The sequence below is a fragment of the Neovison vison genome, chromosome 12, assembly GCF_020171115.1.
Source record: "Neovison vison isolate M4711 chromosome 12, ASM_NN_V1, whole genome shotgun sequence".
Taxonomy (NCBI): Eukaryota; Metazoa; Chordata; class Mammalia; order Carnivora; family Mustelidae; genus Neogale; species Neogale vison.
Window position 1 is genome coordinate 101,113,684 of NC_058102.1, and position 24,644 is coordinate 101,138,327.

Genomic DNA, 24,644 nt, shown 5'->3' on the forward strand with positions numbered 1-24,644 from the left:
AAAATGGCATGCCTTGAGCACAGGCTTGCAGGATTGGATGTAGAAGAGAAAGCCTGATGAGGAACTGGCAAAAATGTTTTAAGTTTCTATCACAGGAGAGGCACCTGGGTGGCTCAGTCAGTTAAGCATCTGCTTTCGGCTCAGGTCATGATCCTGGGATCGAACCCCTCGTCAGGCTCCCTGCTTGGTGGGAGCCTGCTTCTCCCTCTCCTCCCTGCTTGTGCTTTCTCTCACTATCTCTGTCACTATCTGTTTCTCTCTCAAATAAATCAAACCTTTTTTAAAAAGTTTCTAGCCCAGGAGACTAAAAGCAAGTGACCTTGGCCCTGAGCAAAGTGAGCCCAGAGGATGTTCTGTTCGGGGGAAAGGTCCAGTTCCTTCTGGATTCTCGCTTTCATTGTCATCAGTGGGACAAGTCCTCCATGCTGCTCTGCTTTTTGCCAGGAACAGACTGGTGTGAGGACTTGGGGTCCTTCCCATTCCTCAAGTAGAATTTAAAAAGCAAGAAGGGTGGTGCAATCCTCTCTCATCTCTAACGTCAATTTCTGTCCGGCAGTCAACCTTGCCTACTGCCTCCCTGAACTCTGATTTCCAGACACCAGAAAGTCAGACACCCAAGGTCCAACCTTAAAACACCGCCCAGAAGGGGGCAGTGGCCAGAACCACATCCACCCGGCTCTGGGAACCGCCCGGCGCCTTCACGACTCAAGGGAGCACTCCCCGTGCGGGCTCGAGGCCCGGACAAAGGTCCGACACTCAGCAGCCATCTCAGAACCCGAGGCCTGGAAGCAGGGGGTCACAGTCCCGCGTCTTATTCCAAAGCCCTGTTGCTCGGAATCTAATACCCCGACTTGGTGGGAAGTCAATCTGAAGGTAAAGAAAAACCAAAACACCAAACAAAACATAATAAATGAACCCAGACCTCTTGGGGTGAAGAGGGGTGGCCCTTTCTCAACCCCACCCGCTGGTGACTCACCTCCCTCCAAACCAGGGCTCGCCCCTCCCGCGCCCGGTGCCAGGCGAACAGGGTGGGGCGGGTACTAAGGTGGGCTCCATCCCCAAGCCCTGGGCGGACGGACAAGCTCCGGCGTGTCGCCGCGGGTGTCCCTGTTTACTCTAAGCCCCGGAGCAAGGTGGGGGCGGGCCCTCGCAGCCCCTCCCCCACCCCGCCCCCCTTCTCCAAAAGCCCCAATCCCGGTCTTGGTTTTACAAAGTCTCCAAATCAAACCTCAGCTTTTCTCCGTATCTTCCTCGCGGACTGGCGGCCCCTACCCCCCTCCGGGGAGGAGAGGCACAGTCAGGGTTCCCCGAGGAAATCAGGCCTCGGCCCGAACCCCGGGGTCTCGGATCCCTAGACGGAGCCTGAACTCCCACGGCACGAAACAGAGTTTCAAAGAGAAGCCCCTCAGCCCTCGCCCACTGCCCAATCTCCCCTCGGCCCTTTAGCTCTCTGAGGCACGAGGGAGAAAGGCCCAGTCAGGGGAGAAGGCGCTCCAGGCCCCAAACTGGCTAGAGGGGGTCCGGGGGACCTCCACTCCCGGACCGCTGGCCAGAGCTCCAAATATTGTCGCGGCTCCGACTCCCCCTCCCCAGGGCAGCGCGCCAAATCGGCGCATGCGCACTCACAGGATTGCCGCGTAGCTCTTTCTCCCCCACCCCTTTCTTTCCCCGCCCCTTCTCTCCCTCTTTGCCCGTCCCCTCCCTCTACCCCCCTTACCCCCCCCCCCGTCGCGGCACCTCAGTCCGGGGAACAGTGGTGCGAGCTCCAGGCCCGTGCACTGAGGAGGCGGAAACCGGGGGAGCCCCCAGAGCTCCATCAGGCCCCTTCCAAAGGCTCCCCCACCCGGTCCACGCCCCCCACCCCCTACCCCGCCTCCTCCCAATTGTGCATTTTTGCAGCCGGAGGCGGCTCGGAGATGGGGTTGTGAGCTTCGCTCGGGGAGGGGGAAAGAGGGGAGAAGAGAAAAGCTGGGGGTGAAGGGTTTGGATTTGGGAGCAGGGGGCGGGCGCACCCCCGTCAGCAGGCCCTCCCCAAGGGGCTCTGAACTCTACCTCTTCACCCACGCCCCTGATGCTCTTTGCTTAAGGATAGGATAAGAATAGAGGAGGAGGAGGGGAGAAGGAGGAAAAAGGGGGACCCCCCAATTGGGGGGGCGACGGCAAGAAGTAGCAGGCCCAGAGGGGAGGGGGCTGCTGCTTGCATCAGCCCACACCATGCTGACCCCGCCGCGGCTGCTGTTGCTGCCCCTGCTCTCAGCTCTCGTCGCGGCCGCTATCGACGGTGAGTGAGATTCCGCGGCCCCCTTGGACCCCTGGGGACACCCACCCCCAGCCCCCACTCCTGCGCTCAGATGGGGAAGGGAGACGCGGGAGGGGGTGCCTTTTGTTATCCCAGTCCAGCTGACACAGCAGCGGCCCGACTGGGGGCGGGGATGGGGGTCTGATTTGGAGGATGGGGGCCCTGGGCAAATGATGCTTCCGGGACCCCCCAGCCCAAACAAAGACCAGAGGCCTGGGAAGGGAGAAGAGGGCTCCCCTTTTTTCTTATTCTGGGATCGAGAGGCCTTCTCTTCCTATATCTGGTTGGGGAGGGCCTCCTCCTCCCCTACATCCTCCACCCCCCCCCCCATCTGAAATGTGAAGGAATCCGGATTTGCAATGTAGGGCTGCAAAAGGGGGCGGGAGGGGGGGCGCTTTGCAGTGGCCTCTGAATCTGAAAGGGAAGCTGGGTCAGGGTTGCCCCGCTGGGCAGAGGGCAGGCAGGCCGGGGAAGGCTGTGGGTGGGGAGAGGGAGGGCCGCGGGGAGGGCCCCCTGCTTGGGTGTGGAATCTGGGCCCTGGAGACCAGGCTTTGGAGGCCTGGGTCCAGGATCCAGCGGGGCTGCCCGCCTGGGTTCCTAAGTGGGCACTTCCCCCTCTCAGGGCCTCTGTCAGTAGCCTGGATAGGGCTGTTGGGGGTGGGGGGCAGCGATGCTATGTGACTTTGAATTTTCCTTCTTAATTCCTGGGAGCTTTGAGATGAAAAAACGTCAGATGTCATCATTGGGGAAGGGGACTAGAGAATGGCCTGGAATGCTGAGGTGGGAGGGAGGAGGAAGGCTGCTTTCTCCCTGACTTCTGGTTCATCACAGTTTAGACTGGAAGGAGAGTTGGAGGTTGGATGGGGGTTATGGCTATGCCCCTGCCCCCCAATTCCCTGCTCCTTTAGTAAATGTGTTTATTTATCTCCATCATTTACCCATTTCCCACCCCCCCACCCCCACCCCCACTGCAACACACACACTTTGTATACTGTAGTTGGGCTTTGGCTAGGACATAGTCCTTTTGGGGAAATGAGGTGCCCCCCGTCCCCCTTTATGTCAGCTATTTTTCTTTTCCTTGTGAGTCACTGGTTCAAGTCTTGCCTAAGCTTTGAGCTGGGATCATGGGGTTGGGCTGGGCTGGGCCCCCGATTTGAGGAGGGTGGAATCTCATCCCTTCCTGTCATTTTAATCCATCCATCCTGGGGAAAAAAGTGGGTCCAATACCATCATGCACCCCTCCTCCATCTTCTAAATTTTGCCAGGTTGGAATTGGGAAAGTTTTTCTCTGAAATCAGATTATCTCTCCTCCTGCCCTCCCCTCCCCCCAACTTGCTCCAGTTTGAGGAGAGAGGTTAGAGGGTTAGGAAGTAACTGTGCCCAGAAAGACAGTATTTTCAGTGACACCCCCCCCCAACAAGATGCCATCTTGGGGAATGTCTGTCCCCTTCCCCACCACTACCTCAATTATCTGCCCAAGAGGAGGAAAGAGGCTCTCTCCTGAGTATTCTCTAGACCAGCCCTCACAGGCAGCCCTAGCCCATGATTTCCTTGTTATACATGTTCTTTCCTCTTTTTCTCAACCCAGTGAGGTGGAAGGGGAAACTAAGGCAGAAAGGTTCAGGTGCATGACTTCTAGGAGGAATAGAAAAAAAAAATTTTAAGAGTCTCCCCAGGAACCCCATGATAGAGGGTGGATGGAGTTAGGCAAAAGCAAGAGGGGTCTCTGTGGAAAGCAGAAAAGGTCCCCAGCCCACTCAGGAAGGGCACCAGGTTGCCTCACACCCAAGGTTCTAAGGGTGGTTCTATTTACCACGCTCTAGGTTGGTTGGTGGTGGGTGGAAGTGGGAGATACTGGTCATGTTCTCCTTAACTGTCTCCCTGCCCTTTCTTAAAATTTCCACTGTGCCCACATCTGTAACCCAGCTCAAACTAAACTGTATCCAGGAAGAGGACCCCTCCCCAGGCACACTCTACTACTCTTCCCTTGGGAATGGGAATATGAACCATTGGTTCCGCCCCACTCTGAAGGGTGGGAAAGGGGAATTGCACAGACTTGTAGGGCCAGTGGCTATCCAGCCCGGCCTAGAGGATTCTCTTATCTCTACCCCTGCCCTCATGCCTTGGGCCCACAGACATGGAACGTTCTTTGCTTTCCAAAGAAGGAAACCTCCTGACCCCAGATACCTTAGTGTTGAACCTTTCTTTCTGGTGCTGTCACAGGTCTTGCTGCTTTCTCCCCTACAAGAGCAGCCCTAGGGGCCTTCCCCACCTCTTCTGCTTTGTCGGCTATGCCTGAACTCACAGGGGGTTCCCTTCTTTTGGGGGAGCAGTGTCACCCTGCTAGTAAGCAGAATTGAGTGGGGTTGCTACCAGGGAGGATGGGGACACAGATGAGGTGGGGGATGGGCAAAGGAGTTATTGAGGACCGTGCTGAGACTAGGATTATCTTGGTGTGGGAAGGGCAGCCCTGGCAGACCAGGTGCAGGGAAGGCAGACTCCCTCCTTCTCTCCACACCCCTCTCCATCTTCTCTCCACACCCCTCTCTACACACCCCCTTGAGCCAGTGTATTACCAGTTACCAGACAAGCGACACAGCTGAAGTGAGTTATGAGGCTGAGGTGTTTGCCTCCTGGCTCTCTGAGAGAGGGTTCCAAACTCCTTTTTTCCCCAGCCAGACCCAGATCCTTGAACACTTCCCTTCCTCCTGGTCTTTCAAAGCGGGAGTGTGCAGTGCATTGATTTGGGGATGGGAGGGTATTTTGATGTTTGAGGCTACTTCACAAGACTTCCTTTTCGTCCAGTCTTGCTCCCCCTTCCTCCATTTTCTCCATATATATAATTTCCCCCCCTCAACCTCTCTACCATCACTGAGCTTCTTAAGGATGCAGCTGGGGTCCTGGCCAGAACCAGCCCTGGTCCGCATCCCCCTCAACTCTTTCAAACAACTCCCTCTAGGAAGCCCTTCTTTACGCAAGTCTAACTTTCTTTCCTCCTGCTGCCGTCTTAGCCTTTCCACATGAGAACCCCAAGCTTATTGCCCTTCAGTCATCTCTTGCCAGGATCCCCTCACTCTGTGGACTCGCCAGCCTTTAAGCCTTCTGCCTGTGGACTGGGGGGAATCTGGGTGCAGTTGATTGGGGCCATACAAGGTCCTTGACCCAGTGGAGCTGGGCTCTGTGGGTGAACATTTGGAGAACTTAGTCCTACCCCACTGTGTTAAGTCCCAGATTTTAGCCCAGTTAGCAGGATCCTGCATTGTTTGGAGAAGGAAGCAGTTGGCTCTGGAGTGCTTCCGGTGCCGTGACCCCCGGCACCAGTGGAAAACCTCCCCAGGAAAGAGGTGAGGGCTAGTGGTGGGGGAGAGGTATTTATTTGTACCTCTTCCTCCCTCAGGAGAGAGTAGAACCTCTCCCAGGCCTTGGCTTCCCTGGCTGAAGAGCTCCAGTCTTCTTCCCCCACCTCCCTATTCTGTGGGAGGCATTAACCCCTGTTCTGGGTATCCCTTGGGTCACACACTGCTAGGACAGGGACTCTGTCTCCCTAAGTCAGGATATATGCTGTCCCCACCCTACTCTGAGTCTCAGGGGGCTTATTATTTTCTGGGTTCATCCCAAGACAACGGTGCCATTATCTTGGCAACTTCTGGGCTGAGACCCCTTCCTGTCTATTTTTCCTCCATCTGCTGTCATTCGTTTGTGCTGTCTTGGCTCCTTGGGACCTCTCACTGTCTCTCATCCTCTCCGTTCATCTCTCTCTTGTTGCCTACCCTTTGTGGCATTCTCTTATCTCTTTTGGTCTCCCTTGCTTGATTTGTCTCTGTCTTTATCTACCTCCATCCAGGCCTGTGGGGGTCCCCCAAAGTACCTTGGAACTGGCGTCTTTCCTGGGCTTTCCCACATGCTCTGCAGTTCGCCCCTCGTCATTTTGGAGTTATTCTCCCCTCCCAGGTCAGAGTCTGAATGTCCCATTCTGCAGTTCCCTCTCTGCTTTCCTCCAAACTTTTCTCTCTTCTTCCCCCTCCACTAAGTTTAGGAATGGGTTTTGGAGAGAATGTTTCTGGAGGAAGGGAACTTGATACCCTTCGTGGGCTGAGTAATAGGGGAAAGGAGATCTGTCAGAGGAAAGGGGGAGGTTAGACTTCTGGCAGAACTTCCTTATGACTGAGAACTGGAGAAAGGTGTGGGAAATAAGTCGGGGGCTCAGAGCTTCTTCTGCTGAGCATAAACCGTGTGTGTGTGTGTGTGTGTGTGTGTGTGTGTGTGTGTGTGTTGGGGGATAGGTGGAGCGGGCTCGTAAAGGCCTGGTAAGAGATACAGGATGACCTCCGGCGGCCTTCAAGGGCTCCGAATTTTACTTACGGGGAAAGGAAAAGATGGTGGGGAGGTCACTGGTCAGACTAATGTCCTGCTGAGTCAATATTGACTCAGGATGGAGGGGGAGACCCTTCCCCTTCCCTGGCAATCCAAGCCATCCCGTCTGTACGTCCGTCCAGGCCGCAAAGCAGAGGCCCAGACTCAGGAATGACAAAAATGTGTCTGAGCCTCACTGAGCTGCGGGGAAGGAGCCACCGGGTAACACCCAAAATACATAAAATTCAGTGAAAAGCTCTCGGTTTGGGTCTGTGAGGCCCTGCTGCCCCACCCCGTGTGTTTGAAAGCTTAGATTCCTGCAGGCTCTGCCCCCCAGCTCCTGACCTCCCCCCAGGCTCCTCAGTTCCCTTAGACAGCTCCTGTGGTTCCCTTTAGAAAATATCCCCCCAGCCAAGGGCCTATCTCTCCTTCTGCTGCGTCTGCTCTTGAAAAGGGCCTCAGGGTCTGTTTCACGCTTTCCTGGCCTCAAGTCTCCTGGTCTTTTAGGAAGAAGTGCCATCTGAGGCCTCAGCTTCCTTCCTCACCCTCACTGCTCCCAAAGGGATCAATGGCTGGGTCTCCTCCTCTGGAGAAGACTCCCTGAGGGTCTGTTCTTTCCTGTCATCCTCTCTTCTCTGGCCAGGCACTCTTACCCTCTCTTCCCCACCCCACCCCCAAGGTCTCAGAATGGGACAGAGGACGACAGCCAAGGCTCAAGCAGGGCAGTGGGGTCCGTGTTGTGTCTGGACACACACCCAAGCCTACACCTCCTGTCCTGGCTCCAGCTTGGTGGCCCTGGGGGCCATGGCTGGGCTGGGTGCCTGGGTTTGAGGGGGGAGCAGGGGTGTTGGCCAGACTTAGCATGGCGGTCACATTCAACTCCAGGCAAAGCTGAGAACAGACGGCCCCTGTGTCCTGGCGTTCTCGCTGCAACCTCGCTCCCTCTCCTCCCTTTCCAGTCCTCTCCTCCTTCTTCTTCCTCTGTCTTGCCTCACTGTTCTGTTCTTGTCCCTCTCTGCCTCCTCCACCACTTGCTCCTCTCCAAGGAGCCCTGAAGGTCACTGCCACCCCCTACAATCTCTTTCTCTACTCCTAGTGCCAGAGAACCAAAATATTCTCCCTGTTGGTTCCTTTCCTTCATCCTTTTTCATCTGGCGCCATTCTCGCGGCCAGTGAGGAAACCACCTGTTTGTTCAGTTACTAAATCGCTCTGTGCCTCAGTTTCCTCAACTGTACGAGGGAGATCGCAACGGTACCCACCTCCCAGGGTTGTGAGAATTTAAGTGAGTTCACACGTACCCGTGTTTCAGTTCAGTGTCTGACGCATAGTGACCAGGTTGAAAAGTGTTAGCTCCCATCATTAGGAAGCCCCGGTTTTTGTGAGGGGGTCAGGCAGGGGAGGCTGGTGGCTGGTTTGCTCCAGAATTTGGGACCGCATGTTTCCCTCACCTAAGCGGCAAGCCACAGAGGTGGGTTTTCTGGTGTCAGAGGCAGAAGGCTCAGCCCAGGGGAGTGGGGTTGGCTGGGATTTCTGAGCAGGTTGCAAGTGCCCTACCCCACCCCCCTTTGCAGCTCCCTCCCACCTCTGAGGGAGGCTTCTCTTGGCTGTGTAGACTGCCCCAAAGTAGGTTAGTTGTTTCTTTCCTCCACTCCCCCTGAAGGAAATCAAAGACAGGCCTCAGCCTTCAAACTCCAGATTCCTGGGGCTTTCTCCACCATCCCGGACAGGAAGGAAGTGCTTTCACATATCTCTCCGAGATTCTTGGGCTGCCCTGTCCCTTGGGAGCAGTGCAGCACCCCCAAGTCCCTCTGCCCTGGGCTCGAAGAGGTGCTGCTGTGGGACAAGGGCCCGAGTGCTCCTCTCCCTTTCCCTCCCCCCATCCCCCACTCCCCTCCCTCCACAAGAGCACATCTGGTTTGTGAATCTCTCTCATTCCAGCTTTCGGAGTTTGCCAGCTGCTGTTTCCTCTGCTGAGTTTAGGCCAAAAGTGGGGGTGGGGGACAGCTTGGGGGGGAGCAAAGTGAAGGCCAATGGAGGGGAGATCGTGGCAGGGACATGGAATGGAGGGGAGGTTGGAGTGGCCAACCAGTGACCTCACGGGGCTATGAGTTCTGCCTTGGGGAGGAGTAGGGGCATGGACTAAGTCCATGTGAAGGGGTGGGGTGGCATGGGGGCCATTTCTGGGCTCCAAACAGCCCATCTGCCTTTAGTCCCATTCCAGCCCCTTCTACGCCCCCCCACCAGCTCCCCCCAGCCAGTCTCCGCTGGCCAGGGGAAGAGGACCAGTCTCCGGCATGCTAACTAGGCTGGCGGGCTGTTTCCCCGGGAAGACCTCACAGCTGGCCCAGTGGGGCAATGAACTCAGCATTATCCACCTCCTCAAGGGGCCTTTATTCCCTGCTCAGGGTGGGAGGTAGGGGAGGGGGTGGGGGAGCCTGGCCAGGCCATCCCTGATGTGTTTCCTGAACTCGGCTCTCATCCTGGCCAGGGGCCTGAGTGCAGTCCCCTCTGCCAGAGCTGGGGGTTAGGGAGGGAGGCCATCGTCTCCGTGTGGCCCCCCTCAGACTCTATCCCTCCCTGCTCAGAGCCCTGACATACTTTATTTATGCTCTGTCCCAGCCCTGAGCTCATTCTGCCCTGCATTTGAGTTAGTTGTGTACAGTTGTCTTCCCAGGGGGGCTGGGGATCCCAAGGGGGCACCTCACTCCTTCTCAGCACCCCAGTGCCCAGTGCAGCACCTAACACAGAGCTGGTGTTCAGTGCACACCAGCTGAATAGAGCTGGAATCGTCCACGGGCTGAGGAAAAGGTGATGATGGGCTGGGAGACTGGGAACCCAGCCCTGGGTGGGCACGAAGGAGAGCAGAGGACTTTTCTTCCCATGGAGGCCATGGTGATGGGGTTGGAAGGAATACCTCCGAGTGGGAAGACTGTTGGGCACCGCACTGATTAAAAGTGTAGACTTGGCTCACTTGTTTCAGTCCTAGTTTTGTCGCTTGCCTGCCATGTGACCCTACCCTCTCTGGGGCTCAGTTTCCTCATCTATGAAATGGCATTATTAGTATTACCTATTTTGTCATATTGTGGAGAAGATTAAATGAGATGATACGTGGAAAGAACTGGTTTACCACAGTTCCAGCACATGCTGAGCCCACAATAAGAGTTAGTGTTACCATTCTTAATTCCTCCTTGAGGAAGGAGGTAGGAAATCCGAGTAGGAGCAGAGGAAGTCTGGTAGGGGTGAAGGCTGGGGCAAAGACATCCTGGGCTGAAACCAGCTCTTGTAGGTTACCCTGGTCGTTCTCCTTTCTTGGATCTCCAGCTGTGGCCTCCTAAGCCGTCTTAGGTGCCTCTTATCTTGCACGCCATCTGTTGAAAGTCCTCCCTGAAGTTTCACCAGCAAGGGAAGCTGTGTCTTTAGAGAACAGAGGTGGAGTCTGGGCTTTTCCCCCGCTCCGCCCCACCCCACCATGCCCTCCTGTACCTCTGCTGATACAATCTCCAAGTCACTGCTGTGCCAAGGGCACTGTCCCCCCCAACACTTCCTGTCTGGGGACCTGGTGGTTAGGACTTGGAGATGGGCAGGGTGATGGGTTTCAGGGACTAGGAGCATCCCAGAGGGCACACTGAGCAGAGAGATTTAAAAAGAGCAGCTCTTGGGATGCCTGATTGGCTCAGTCAGTTGAGCGTGCAACTTTTGATCTCAGGGTCATGAGTTCGAGCCCCATGTTGGGTGTAGAACTTACTCAAACAAAACAAAACAAAACAAAAAGGCAGTTCTGGGTTTCTAGTTGGAGAGAAGGGAAGATAAAGAGGAGACATTTCAAAGGCCTAAATGCACCTTCTTCACCGTCACCCTGTCGGCAAAGCTGGGGCTGCTGGTGTCTGACCAGAGCCACGCAGAACAGCAAGGGCTTTGACCCTGATGACTGAAGGAGGGACACACTGGACAGGCAGCATATGGGGCTGGATCGGGGGCTGTAAAATGTGTTCCCTGCCTCCTTCCCCTCCCCCTACCACAGGCACACAACGTTCAGGATCGACCCCCAGCCCCCTGCCACCCCTAGGCCCCTGGACTGCAGCTCAGAGTCTGGGCCACATGGAGACTGATGCTGGGGAAGGAATAGGAGCTCTAGGGGACTTTAAGGCCTCCATCCTTCATTTCCACCCTCATTTTCTTTCCTTACTCCTAGCCCCTAAGACTTGCAGCCCTAAGCAGTTTGCCTGCAGAGACCAGATCACCTGTATCTCAAAGGGCTGGCGGTGTGATGGTGAAAGGGACTGCCCGGACGGCTCTGACGAGGCCCCTGAGATTTGTAAGTACCTTTTCTCATCCCTCCCCCTAAACACCTTTTCCTTTTGGCCCAGGCAGTTTGGGATAAGGACAGTTGACCTCTAGCCCGGTGTGGACCTTGCTCTGTGATTGTTTGCCCATGACACAGCTAAAACTCTACCCTCTTCAAAGTGCCCGGCATGGTGCCTGACATGCTCAGAAATGGCACCTCGGATTGCTCTGTTAACGGCTGCACCCCCAAGCCTGCCAGGGACTTTGTTGTCTGGGCTGACAGCTTTGCCGGAAGGAGAAAGCCTGACTTCCCTGCCCTTTGGCTCGGTCCTCTTCTTCCCATCTCGGAGACTTCTGACTTTTGATAAGTGCCCCCCAGGTCTTGCTGCGTCCCCTTCCTATCCTTATGCTCCCAGGCCAAAGGCCACTGGCTTTGCTTAGTCTCTGTACCAGAAGCTCCACCCCTGTGTGTTTCCCGCCACCCCCGCCTTCCCCTGCCCCAGTAAGTGGTGTAATCAGAGGCAGCTGTTTAAACTGGGAGAAAGGTCCCCACCCAGCCTTTACCCTGCCAGTGGGGGGTGGAGGACTTGCTGGCAGGACCCCAGAGTCCTGGGCAGCCTGCAGAGTCCTGGGGTCTCCACCTTCAGCCTCTCCCTGCTTGGCTCGTCTGGGCCATGATCTAGAAGACCCTGCGTTCCTGGGTCTGTCCCTGTTCCCTCTCATAGCTTTATCCTGCTCCAGCTCCGTCCCCTGTCCTCTCCCCATACCCTCACCCGCAATTATCAGGGGTAATTTTAGGGCCAGAAAGGGAGCCACCAGTTCTCAACTGCCTCACCCCCATACCCTGCCTTCGAAGGGTGGGGCCAGAAATATTCTGCAAGCGTTTTTATGGTGAAGGTGGTTCAGCCTGGAGTCTCATCGCTTCTCACTTCGGGCTAAGTTCAAGTGCAGCCTGGAGTCTTCTTGACTGATGCCACCGTTATGCCCTACAAATGGGTACAAATGGGGATGAAGAAGCCCAACCTCAGACAGATGACCCCAGACACTCAGGAGCAAGCTCAGACTCAGACTCCAGCTGCACACTCCTCCCCAGGCACACGTGGGTAGACGCACGCACACGTGGGTAGACGTACGCACACGCAGACACTTTATCTCTCACACACACTTTCACTCTCACACACTCTCTCACATATGGACCCCTATGGGGGCGTCCATAGGTCGTGGTCGGTCCCCCAGCCCCCCGGGCTTAGCCAGCATCCTAATCTGCATGGCCTCCTTAGGCTCCCTGAGGAGCTCTATCCTGCCACCCCAGGCCCATCATCAGTGGGCCACAACCTCTGATGCTTCCCAGATCCTACTATCGGGCAGGCTCTGGGGTGGGTCATCTAGAGTGGTGCCGTCCAGTAGAAGTGTAATGCAAGCCATGCATGCAATTTTGAAATTTTCTAGTAGCTACATTACAAACGGTAAAAGTAGAGGCACCTGGGTGGCTCAGGCAGTTGGACGTCCGACTCTTGGTATCGACTCAGGTCTTGGTCTCTGAGTCATGGGTTTGGGCCCCCACCTTGGGCTCTGTGCTGGGGGGTGGGGGAATAGAGCCTACTTAATAAAAATAAAAATAAACAAAAACCAGAAAAGGTAAAAGTAGGTAGGTGAAGTTAATTTTAACTGTGTGTGACCCAATGTATCTGAAATACTTTTATTTCCGTATTTTAATCATGGAATATTGGTAATGAGATCTTTTGTGTTCTTTTGTTGTGTGTGTGTGTGTGTGTGTGTGTGGTATTAAGTCCTCCAAAGCCAGGGTGTATTTTATATTCCAGTTCAAACTGGTCACAATCAGGTACCCGAGAGCCACATATGGCTGTTGCTTTGTGTTGGACAGTGTGGTTCTAGGTAACTTGGTCTGGCTTTCAGCCCCATGCTCCCAGCCCTGGACTCTGTTTTCCTCGGCTCTTCCAGCCCGCTCACTTCTAAACCTCATCCTGTCTCCTGAGTGTACAACATGGAGGTGTTGGGCTCCATGGGGACCAGGTGCATGGGGAGTGGACTCTGCGGAAGGCCCAGTTCTCCCCTCCCCCGGCTGCACGGCTCCCATCGGGAATGGTGTAGAAAAGCTCTAGGCCCCTGAGGCCTCCTGAGAAGGAAGAAGTGCAGGTGTCCGAAGCGACACTCTCTGTGTCCTCATCCCCACCCCCGGGGGGACAGCCGGCCAGACCGCGTAGCCGACTTGCTCATCTGGCCTTTCTGTGTGCCCGCAGGTCCACAGAGTAAGGCCCAGCGATGTCAGCCAAACGAGCACAATTGCCTGGGCACCGAGCTGTGTGTTCTCATGTCCCGCCTCTGCAACGGGGTCCAGGACTGCGCAGATGGGTCAGACGAGGGGCCCCACTGCCGAGGTAAGGGCCCTTCTGCCTCTCTTGCCCTGGAGATGGACTCCGGGAGTTCTCAGCTGTGCACTTGGGTTTGGAGGCCCAGCATCTGAGGACTGTCCTCACACCTGCAGTGGGGATGAAGGCCTTGTCCTGCTCCAGTTCTCCCAAATCAGCGGGCCTTTGGGCTTGGGGCTGCTGGGTCAGCAGCCCTCAGGGATCAGTCTGGCCTGGGCACTTCTCTTCTGGCTGTGTGTGCCTGAGCAAGTCACTCCTTCTCCCTCTGTACCCCAGGGTCTTGCCTGTAAAATGAGAGTTTGGCACTATTTTCATCCTTTGTTGTTGTTGTAAATAGTGGGATCCTGGCTTCAAATGGTTTCTTACATGAAAGCTGAGTATGAATAGGGAAGGGCAGATGCCGGGATTGGTGCTGGTTGTGGGGATATGGTGCTTGGATCACCTGCCTCCTGGCCAGTGCCTCCGAAGGCATTTCCCACCCCCACCCCTGTCCGGCTCAGGCCACAGGAAGTGCAGATCTTTGAGACACTCTCAAGCGGCCTAATGGGAAGGTCACCCAGACTGAGGAGGGGACTTTAGGAGGATAGGTCCCTTCCCCTCTGCAGCTCAGGTCACCAGCTCTACTGTTCTTCCCCTGAAGGCCCCTGTGGGCCAGGGAGAACCTGGGTCATTCCTGAGCAACAGGGGAGGTTTTGTCGTGAAGACAGAGCCTCGGGCCTGCGAGGCAGGGACCAGGGAATGACGACTTCCCCCTTCTGCTGAGCTCAAGGCCTCCAGAACCCGAACAAGCTGCCAGGTGGGTGGCGTCCTGCGCTGGTATGCCTGTCAGAAACATCTGCCTGTGGGAGGGAACACATCTGGACCCTGTTCACCGAGGGCAGGGAGTGCAGAGCAAAGAGTTCGTGGGAGATTTGTATCCTTTCCTTGAGTGGAGTTGGCATGTTATCGTCTAGAGCTCCTGGGATGGGATGCAGAGCTCGGGCCTAGGGGCTGACTTTAATAACCGTGCCCATCGAATCTTACGCATGGTACGGGTTCAGGTTTGTTTCCTTTTAATACTTTGTCAGCATCAAAAACAACAAAGAACCTTGAGAACGTAGGGTTTAAACTCCCTTCTCTGCTATTAGAGAGGTTGGGCCTCCTTATCCTCCTGCCATATGTCCAGAAGAGAAATTCTTTTCTAGATTTTCTTGAACAAACAATATTGTCCCCGCCCCCCACCCTCACTCCACCCCACTTTGTGGGGAAAGGCTGGCCAGGCAGCACCTTTGGGCTCTTTGGGTAGAGGCAAAGAGGAGAGGAAATAACTGGGGCCTGGCCCCCCATCCCAGCTCCTCCTGGCAGGCTTAGTGCCTCTAAACATCTTAGCATCTCCGGCAGCTCTCTCTCCTAGGTGGGGGGGGGGGAAGTGGGGGTGTGAGGCAACCGGACAAAGGGATCTTTGTGGCCAGGCCGCCTGGCCCCACGCAAGGCCATTAATTGGGTCGCTGGTCTGGGGGGGCACCCGCTCTCCCACCTCTTCCCCCTCCTGTTTCATTCCCTTCTGTCTCCCCTGTGGAAGTGGGTCAGTGGCAGGAGGAAGATTAGAGAAAGGTCCTGAGGGAACCCATTTTCTCCTCCTCCCATTTTCCACCTGGACCTTGGACCTTCTCTCTGAGGCCTCCAGGGATGGGCTAGAGGGGTGCTTCCAGACCAGAGCTGGGATCCTGAGGGCAGAGACCCCATCCCATGCCCACTCCTCACCGCCAACCCCAAAGCCAGCACTGTAGTTCCTGGGCAGTGCAGATAAGAGGCAAATGAAGGGACTGAGACTCCCTGTCCTTGCTCCCTGCTGACCCCAGCAAGTGCCAGAACCCTCTCTTAGGGGACGGAAGGTGTCCAGAGCAACCGGAGCAGGGAGGGCTTCTAAGCCATAATTCACTATATTATATATATAAAATATATATGTTGGGCCCATCTTATACCCTCCCTGGCTCTCAGTTTCCTCACTTGCAAAATATATTAGATGATTCCTGAAGCCTCTTCTGTCTCCCACCCTGCGGGCCTTGGAAGTGGTTTCCCAAGAGTTGACTGGAGTTGGGGGACTGTGGCAGTCTGGGGGCCTGAGTGCGTCTTGCCTGCCCCCCCACAGAGCTCCAAGGACCCTGTTCTCAGCTCGGCTGCCAGCACCACTGTGTCCCCACACTCAACGGGCCCACCTGCTACTGCAACAGCAGCTTTCAGCTGCAGGCGGATGGCAAGACCTGCAAAGGTATGTGCGCCCTGTGCCTGCGGGACCCGCTGAGGGGCGTGGCTGGGGGGCGGGCATGGGGCGGGGCCAGCGCGGAGGAGGGAAATGAGGCAGAAGGGGTGAGAGAAGGAGGCACGGCTCTCAGGCCTGCGGCACCGGGGCGTGGCTGTGAGCCCTAACCACTTGCTGTCACCAGATTTCTGAATTCCTCTTCAAATTTCATACGTGGTGTATGTGAGTTTTCTTGTAAAAACCTTAAAGCATTGTAGGTAAAACCAAAGTCCCCTTTGACCAATCCTCTTCAGTTCTGCTCCCTTTCCCATCTCTGGCCGTGAGCTCTGTTATCAGGTTGCTGCCTCTGTCTCCAGGCCTTTTTCTGCACGTATTTGCAGATAATCGAATTGAAAGCACTGTTTACCTGCGTGTGCTCTTTTCACGTAAATATCACACTGTACATTCCTTTCCTCAGTTTTTTTCATTCAGTGCGTTCTAGAGAGTTTCCCATATTAATACGCAGAGATCTACCTCGGTCTTTTAGAAACCACTATGAAGTATGACTGTTACCACAGTTTGCTTGGCCATCTCCCTGTTGGTGAGTGAGATGTCCCAATTTCTCTCTGTCACGAACAGTTCGTCCTCTTCTGTTTTAAATTTACCTCCCTGGGCTCTTTACACAAATACCACTTTCTCAGGAAGGCCATCCCTAAAATCACAACCCACCGCCTGCATTCTCTTCCCCATCTCTGCTTAACAGTTTTCCCACCAGCCACTTCCCACTACACTAGCCCCTCTAACATATAGTTTACTTTTTTGTTTCATTTATTATGGAAATGCCAATATTTCATTTATTATCAGAATTTAAATTTCATGAGTTTGAATATATTTTATTCATGGCTGTATTCTCAGAGCCTAGGACGGTACCTGGCATCGAGCAGGTCCTCAAAAAGTCTTTTTCTGAATGAATGGGTGACGTGCGCGTGTGGGGGTGTTTCTCTAGGGACCAATTCCAAGTCTGGACTTGCCAGGTGATGAAGTTTGCACATCTCTCCTTGTGATAGATGCTGCCAAATTGTCCTCCAAAGTAGCCATAAGGATGGACAGCCCCACTGGTGAGGTCTGAGGGCACCCACTTCGCTGCCCTCATTACACTGGAGATGACCGCACTTTTGCCCCCTCCCCGCAGACTTTGACGAATGCTCAATATACGGCACTTGCAGCCAGCTCTGCACCAACACAGACGGCTCCTTTACGTGTGGCTGTGTGGAAGGGTACCTCCTGCAGCCAGACAACCGCTCCTGCAAGGCCAAGAACGGTAGGTGGAGTCCCCTGCGGCCACAGCGATAGATGGCCCCCAAGTTGTTCCCGGGGAGGGGGGCGGCCTGAGATGTCCTAGAAGAGTCCCTTGCCACATAGCCCCTTCTCTCCTTCATCTGCAGAGCCAGTAGACCGGCCCCCCGTGCTGCTGATTGCCAACTCCCAGAACATCCTGGCCACGTACCTGAGTGGGGCCCAAGTGTCTACCATCACACCCACTAGTACGCGGCAGACCACAGCCATGGACTTCAGCTACGCCAACGAGACTGTGTGTTGGGTACATGTTGGGGACAGTGCTGCCCAGACGCAGCTCAAGTGTGCCCGCATGCCTGGCCTGAAGGGCTTCGTGGATGAGCACACCATCAACATCTCCCTCAGTCTGCACCGTGAGTCGCTTGCTCCCGGTCTGGAGAGCAGGGGAGGGCAGGCAAGATAGGGCAAGCTGGAGCCTGCCTGAGACAGAGGCAGAGGATTAGATGGGATGACCCCTGTCTGGGGCAGGAGTCTAAATAAAAAGCCCTTGACCGAGACCAAGGCAAGGGGCTGCACAAAATGGCACCTATTTGGGTGTCAGGGGCAGACTGATGGCTCTGCTTCCTTCCCTCTCTCTGAGCCAGGTCTCTAGATGGCTCCTGATTTTTGGGCCAGAGCCAAGGAAGAGGGCTAATGGGGCCACAAATGGTCAATCTCCAGAGACCAGGGACTGTCCCCTCTCAGAGGGAAGAGTGTTCATTAGACCACAGAGGGGCTTTCCCATGAAGCAGGAGCCAGGGTAAGGGAAAGAAAGGGCCTGGAGCCCAGGCAGAGCCTTGCTAGGTTGTGGCTGAGGGCAAAGATGCCAGGGCCTGGCTGGGTCTGTCCCCTGGCTCTGTTATTTTCCTTGGGGACATCATCAGAATGGACCCACTGCTGCAGGGTGCGTGCGGGGGTGGCGGTCCTCAGGCTGTTTGCGGGGCTTTGTGGCAGTGACTGAGACTAAGAGAGGAGCAGAGAGCACTGGGACCACAGGATATTTTAGGACCTCTGGGATGTTTCCATTCAAACTCTCTCCCTGGGCTGTACTTTGCTATCTTAGGGGTGGAAGCAGGGGTACACCTAGGGATGGGGCCAGGGCATAGACCACTGCCTGAGGCAGCCCTGCTCATGTCCGATGCTATTACATAAATGAAAAAAACATCTGGCACCATCACGGTTCCAGGCAGCACACTGCAGAGATGAGGGGGAACATCTGGCCTTGGTTGACCTGATCCCCCCCCCAACCCCGGGAAGGAGGGTAACTTGATCTGTGACCTTGAGTAAATCAAGGTGTGCCTGCTTTGATTTCCTCATCTGCATCATGGCTTTGACCTTGCCTGTCCAGAGCAGATCAGTTGAAGTGAAAGCAAGAGGTAACCCATAAGGTTTAGAATTGTGAACCTTGGGCCTGCTAGAAGATCTTGAAGTTCTTCATTGCCTCCCTGTATGATGATCACCACAGGAAAACAGATCCCAGGAGGACACACAGGCTTAGTTCTGGACTAGCAGCGGTTCCTGAGAGCCCTCTGCGGCCTCATCGTCTGGTCCAGCTCCTCCAGAGCATCCCAGGAGTGTCTCTGGGCTTTTGGTCACCAGGGCTCACATGTGACTGGACATGTTTCTTGGAATGCCAAGCTGGGGGCTGCCACGCTTGGTTGGGCAGATCAGGGAATCCAGTGGCAGCTAGGGTAGTACAGGGCGAGACCCCATGAGACAGCTGCCCTCTCCCTGCTCCTTGTTGATGGCCCCACCCAACAGGCCTGTCTGGGCAAACAGCTCTGGCAGCTCCCTCCTTGGCCCTGCCTCAGGGCCAGACGATGGGCTCGTGGGTAGGCGGCTGGTGAGGGCACCCTGATGGGAGACTTCTCGGCTTTTGCTCTGGCCTGGCCCCTTCTCCTGCCTTCTGCCAAAGGAGAAGCAGGAAATAAGCTCAGGAGGGTACCCCTCCCTTGGCAAATAGAGCCTTGCCTCCCAGTCTGCTAGATTCATTGGGCCCCTCTGGGGCAGAGTCCAGGAGGCAGGGACAGACCAAGGTTCTGGGGAGGGAGGTTAGTCGGGTAGATGAGTGGGTTCCCATTGCCCCAGCCTCTGTCCCTCCTCCCCGCCCCCACCCCACCCCCCTTGCCGCCTGGTTGTCTGGCTGTCACCCTGAGGATAGTTGTTTTGCTCTCATCCCACAGACTAATTATGGGCCCTGAGATGAGGATGTCGGAAGTGTCTCTCCCCTAGCACCCTCCCCCATCCCTTGTTCAGCCCCTTCCCAGGAGAAGCTGAGTGGGCTGTCCTGGGGTGTGCGGGTGGCTGATCCCAGGCACTCACCTGTGCAGTGGGCTGCTGGCCTGTAATTAGCTCCCCAAGGGGGGATGAAGAAGAAAGGCTGCTGCTTTCTCCTGCTTTCTCTCTGCCTCCTAGGGGAGCTCTCCCTGCAATCATCCCATTCCTGGCTATGACCATGACCTCCACTGCCCCTCTGGGAGGGAGCCCCATGCAGGAGGGAGGAGTCTGACAATTGAGAGGTGCTGGGCCCCAGAGGCCAAGAGGCAGAGAGAGCCTACTTGCTGGTGTGGGAAGAAAGGGGAGCCTGCCCCAGAGAAAACTCTGGTAACAGAAATAGAATAGAAAAAAGGAAGGAGGCCAGGAAGTGAGCCTGTTTCACATGGGTCCTAGGGCATGTGTGCTCCAGACCCACTCGGAGTCCTGAGAGCCCTCAGAGGGCCCCTCCAAGACCCTGCCATGCTCAGTGGTCGATGCAGCCTCCAGGAGAGGCTTCGTGGAGCCAGCATGGGGTCGAAGCTCCTGCTTTTCCTGTTTTGATCCCAGCTCCTTCTCTCTGTTTCTACTCAAGAGTTGGGGAACACTTTCTGACCCACTTCCTCACATGTTCTGGAAGGGGGTGTGCGTGTGTGCGTGCGTGCGCACGTGCTTTCCTCCCTTAACTGAGCCCCGGCTGCCAACACTTCTTCCTCTGTCTGTGACTTTCACTGGCCTGGACCGGGGTCGGGGAAGAGGGGAGCTTTGGGGGCTAAGTCCTCACCCCTCCTCCTCCCTCCTGGGATGCATTCCCAGGGCCCAGCCTCCTTTCTGCCACTGTCCCAGCAGCATGAGGAGGTCTCTGTGGATTCTGATTCTGGAAACATGGTAGTGAGAGCCAGAAGACCCTTAAGGAGGACTGAGACTGACCCCTCAGTCTGGTACCGGCTTTCCCAAAGCAGGGATGCCTTGATTTTCGGTGGTATATGGCCATGCATGTTTTTATTGTTATGGATACGTTTTTATGTAATACCCATTAGGAGACTCCTATAACTAGCACATCAAATCTATGATTTCATAGATGGCTTAAGATGCAGCAAAATAAGAGACGTGAGCTGACGTACAGTAACAGTAGGTAAATGATAGTATCAGTTGTATATAACCATGGCAAGCATTTTGAAAGTGATACACAGAAGACTGAAGTTGTGGAAACTGAGACCCAGAGGGTTCAGTAGCCCTGATAGTAGCAGAGCCAGGCCCAACCTGCCTCCTGTGCCTCTCACCACTGACCACTGGCTCAGGAAACCGTAGGTTCTGCCCAGCCCCCTGCAGGGCTGCCCCTGGGCAGGGCTGGGGGTCAGGTCAGTAGACTGACCCACCCTCCCAACCCCCCCACCCCCATCCCTGCATTGCCTTAGCTGTGCTCCTCTGACCTGTCTTGCCCTGGCTTTGAGGATGTTTTCCCCATAAAAAGAATGAGGGCAGCCTGCAGAAATGGGGCCCTGGGAAGGAGTGTGTGTGGGGAGGGAAGGTTCTGACGTTGCATGTAGAGGCCTTAAAGGAAGGAAGTTTTGCTGAAATCACTTAGGGTGTGAGGGGATGCTTTGGGAGGGCCCTCTGGGGTCCTCTGGTCTCTTCCCTGCATCATGCCGCATGTGGGAAGGAGCGGGGAGGCAGAAAAGGCCCCCGAGGCTACAAGCAGCAAAGTTGCGAAATGAGTCCCCAAGTCCAGCTGGCCAGCTTCACTTAGCCCTCCCTCTTTCTTTGTGTGCCTGTGTGTACGTGTGTGCTAAAATCACAACAGGAAATGGGTAGTGATGTGTCTAGAGGGAAGGCAGGGGTAGGCAGAGAGTAGCCCCCTGAGTCTGCAATGAACTGACTTCCGCGGCTGGAAGGGGAGCTGTCTTCCTCCTGAGCTGGGCGGCCCAGGCCCTCTCAGCATTCCCCCCTATGCATATGGAACCCTTCCAGATTTTATGTGTGAAAGCCAGCCACCCCCCCCCTTGGCCTTCCTCACCCTCAGGGTGTCAGAATCCTGGGGGGCTCTCGCCAGCACACCCTTTGGCCTTGCGCCGCCCATGCCCTGGTGCTTCTTCTCCCTGCTCCCGCCCCGAGTTTCCGAATCATTTCACAGCCCTTCTCTCCTCTCCCTGGCCGGGGCCAGCCCCCCGGCCAGCCCCGGCCAGCCCAGCCCCGGCCAGCCCCGTGTCTCCCGGCTCAGCTCCAGCCTGTCCTCTCCTCCCCCGCTGTCTCCTTGAAGCTGCCTCTCCACCCAGCCTGCTCCCAACACAGCACCCCCCCCCTCCCTGTTTTCAAGCCACAGGAAGTAACTTAAGCAAGAGATATGCGTTTTAGAGCCCAGCAAGTGTTTCTCAATAGTGGGAAAACCCTGGTTCCGATTCTGAATCAGAGCTGCAGAATCTGGGCATCTCATCCCCGGGACCAGGACAGACCGCCTTTGTGGACCTGGGCCAGCCAAGGGAAGGAACAGGGCATAAGCCCGAGGCCGGAAGTGCAAGCAGGGCAGGAAGGGAGCCCCGGAGACAGAGGTGATGTGCCCTGGCCTTGCTGGAAACAAGAGGAGCTAATGTCAGGACTCGGCAGGAAAACAGGAGCATGAGGACGTGCCATTTGGCAGAACTTCGGCCAGGCCTGCCTGGCTATCTCTTACCTACTTGCAAAGCCCCCAGACTCCTGGTCATCTTCCCCGGGCCTCTCTCTCCCCACCAGCCCTCAGGACAAGAGCCCCTGAGTGGCTCTAAGAAGGAAGAGGGTTACCAGACAGATGTGCTCTCCCACCATCTTGGGGCGTCCCAAGGCTGGAGAATGAAGATCCTGACAGTCGAAAGGAAGGGAAAAAGTGATGTCCCAGCTCTAGGACAACAGAGTGAGGACTCAGTGCTCAACAAATATTTGTTGAATGAATCAGTGTATGTGTGTCAGACACCGGGGACAGAGATGAAAGATAGCACCTTGCCCTCACAATATTTGTAGTCAGGTAAACAGGCTGTGATAAAAGGAGTGACTGGGGCTTATGGGAGTTTGAAATACAGAAAGCTTTCTTCTGGGGGCCTGAGCTGAATATTGAAGAATAGTAGGTGTTAGCCCCACACTGCCCATCTGGAGGGGCTGCCTGTAGTCGGGAAGCCACAGGGCTCTAGTTGAAGGCACAAATGGTAACTTGGTGGAGAAGGTAGGGAAGAATGGGGGCGAGGTGAGGGAGAATGATGGAATGAACCACAGCTCCCATTTGTGGAGTGTTAATTATGTGCCAGGCCCTGTGCTAAGTGCTATTAATGTACCATCCCATTTTACAGATGAGCAAACTGAGACTCAGACATTAAGTAACTTTCCCATAGTCCCATTTTACAGATGAGCAAACTGAGACTCAGACATTAAGTAACTTTCCCATAGTCCCATTTTACAGATGAGCAAACTGAGACTCAGACATTAAGTAACTCTCCCATAGTCTCATTTTACAAATGAGCAAACTGAGACTCAGCCGTTAAGTTACTTTCCCATAGTCCCACAGTTGAAGGTGATAGACCCAGGATTCAAACCCACTGTCAGTGTCTGGACCCTGGCTGGGTCTAGAACAGAGCAGAGTGACGGGAGAAGTGGGGGGGTTCCTGGAATAAGGACCAGAATGTGGTGTGTTCACTGGGGATATGGTTAAAGTGGGAATGGGGTTCATCTTTGCTCATCCTTCCTCATCTAGGGACCTCAAGCCCTGTCCTATAATCTTTGAGCATATGGATGCATTGCAGGGTATTTCCTCTGGACACAGAGGCCCCCTTCCTCCCCCAGATTTATTTTAGGGAGAGTGACTGGAGTCCTGCAGCTGAAGTGAGGGCCTTCTTGGGAATGGTGGGGCAGGGGATTGTTTTTGGAAAAGGAGCCACTGTTTAGGGAAATGCCTCTTGAACAATGTGAATAGTAGAGAAGTCGAGAAAAATTGGAGTTATGGGGGTGCAGAGTGCTGAGCATTGGTGGTGGGGGGAGTGCAGGGAGGACTATCAGTTATAAATACACACCCCAGGTCTATTCTGGAGCCTGGAAGTGAAAGTCTTTTGTGACATCACTGGCAAGCTGTGGTCTGTCCTCTGACTCTCTAACTGTCCTTCTAGCTTCCTGGCCTCCTTCTCTATGCTGGAATCCCCCAACAGTGTTACCCCAGACCACCCCAGACCCTTCCCACCCCATAGCATTCTTCCCCTTAGGCTTACTTGAGATTCTCCTGTCTTCAAGAGCCCCTCTGAAGCATGCTCTGGGGTCAGCCCTGAGAAGGCTGGGGCTCAGGGGACAGCTGCCCTCTGAATGAGTGGTTGCCAGAATGTTTAGGTCTTCTGGGGTCAAACCCGGGAGTCAACTTGCCCCCCATGCCATGAGATAGGCCAGTGGCCCAGACACTGTCCATAATGGAGCCCAGGAGGAAAGGTGCCCTCTCTTAATCTGAGCCTATCTGTGTATACTGGCCTTGGATAGGTGTGAGTGGCCGTGTGTGTGTGCATGTGTGTGAGTGTGTGTGGTGGGGTAGGGCAGAGGAATCTGGACTTTAGGAGAGAGGAAAATAATGTGGAGGGGGGTTGGATAACAAAGGATTTTTGCTTGCGACTAATAGTCTCCAGCTGCAAAAATACCAAAGTGGAGGCCAGGCCGGGCTGGGGACTCCCGTTCTTGCCAACTCCTCACCGGCCTGCTGAGTGGGGCCCTGCCTGGCCTTTGGGAGGTGGAAGGGGAGACCGGCCAAGGGTAAATAATCTAGAGCAAGGACGAACCCTCTGCCTTCTCTTCTGAAATTGGCAGGGAATCCCGGCCAGGAAGGAGTCTCAAAGGTCGACGATGTCCTGGGGGCATGGGGGGCAATTGTGGAGTTGCTCCTGGGATGGGAGGCGTTTGATGTCTTCAGATTTCTCCCTCCTTCCTTCTTGCTGAGGGAAGGGTGGATGGGGAGCAGGCCCAGAGTGTTGCCAGCCCTGAGCTGGGCAGTGACTCAAGGAAGCCTCAGGAAGTTAGAGAGAAGGACACTGCTGCACCAGCTGGTGCTGGAAAAATGGCTTCCAGTGAAGTTGCCTTGCATGCCAGCAGCCCCCCAGTGTGCCCACCAAGTAAAGGGCACGCGGGCCCGATTTGCCTTTCAACCTGTTTGCCTTCCCACCTACTTGCCTGCTAGAGGCGCGACGCCTGGGGCAGGTCACCCCCAACCCTCGCCTTTGGGGAGTTTGGGCTTCCTCTAGAGGCGGCCTAGCCACATTCATTTTAATCTGTCTTCTCTGTGGTCACAGCAGTGTGGGGCAGTGTGATCGCCTTATCCCAACACGGAGCCCTCTTCCTATGTGGCCCGGGACCCACATTTCCCAGGCTGCTCTGCCCGTCTCTTCCACTGTCAGCAAGATGGGCCAGTACTAGGAGCCCAGAGGAGACAGTGGTTGGGCTTGGGGGTGCGTCAGCAACCACAGGGGCGTTGCCTCTTCCCTGTGACCTCCTTCTCCGGTCACCTTGAAGGGA

General features: G+C 55.4%; 1 protein-coding gene across 1 annotated transcript in view; it reads left to right on the top strand.

The window, feature by feature from the left end:
* The first annotated feature begins 1,750 nt into the window (after window positions 1-1,750).
* The window catches only part of LRP1 (LDL receptor related protein 1), a 79,711-nt gene continuing 56,817 nt past the window's right edge, over window positions 1,751-24,644 (top strand). The window contains exons 1-6 of the mRNA XM_044227835.1: window positions 1,751-2,281; window positions 10,846-10,968; window positions 13,199-13,336; window positions 15,459-15,578; window positions 16,741-16,869; window positions 16,994-17,257. Of these exons, the coding sequence (XP_044083770.1) occupies window positions 2,215-2,281; window positions 10,846-10,968; window positions 13,199-13,336; window positions 15,459-15,578; window positions 16,741-16,869; window positions 16,994-17,257 (841 nt within the window). The 5' untranslated portion in view covers window positions 1,751-2,214. The remainder of the gene's footprint in view (window positions 2,282-10,845; window positions 10,969-13,198; window positions 13,337-15,458; window positions 15,579-16,740; window positions 16,870-16,993; window positions 17,258-24,644) is intronic.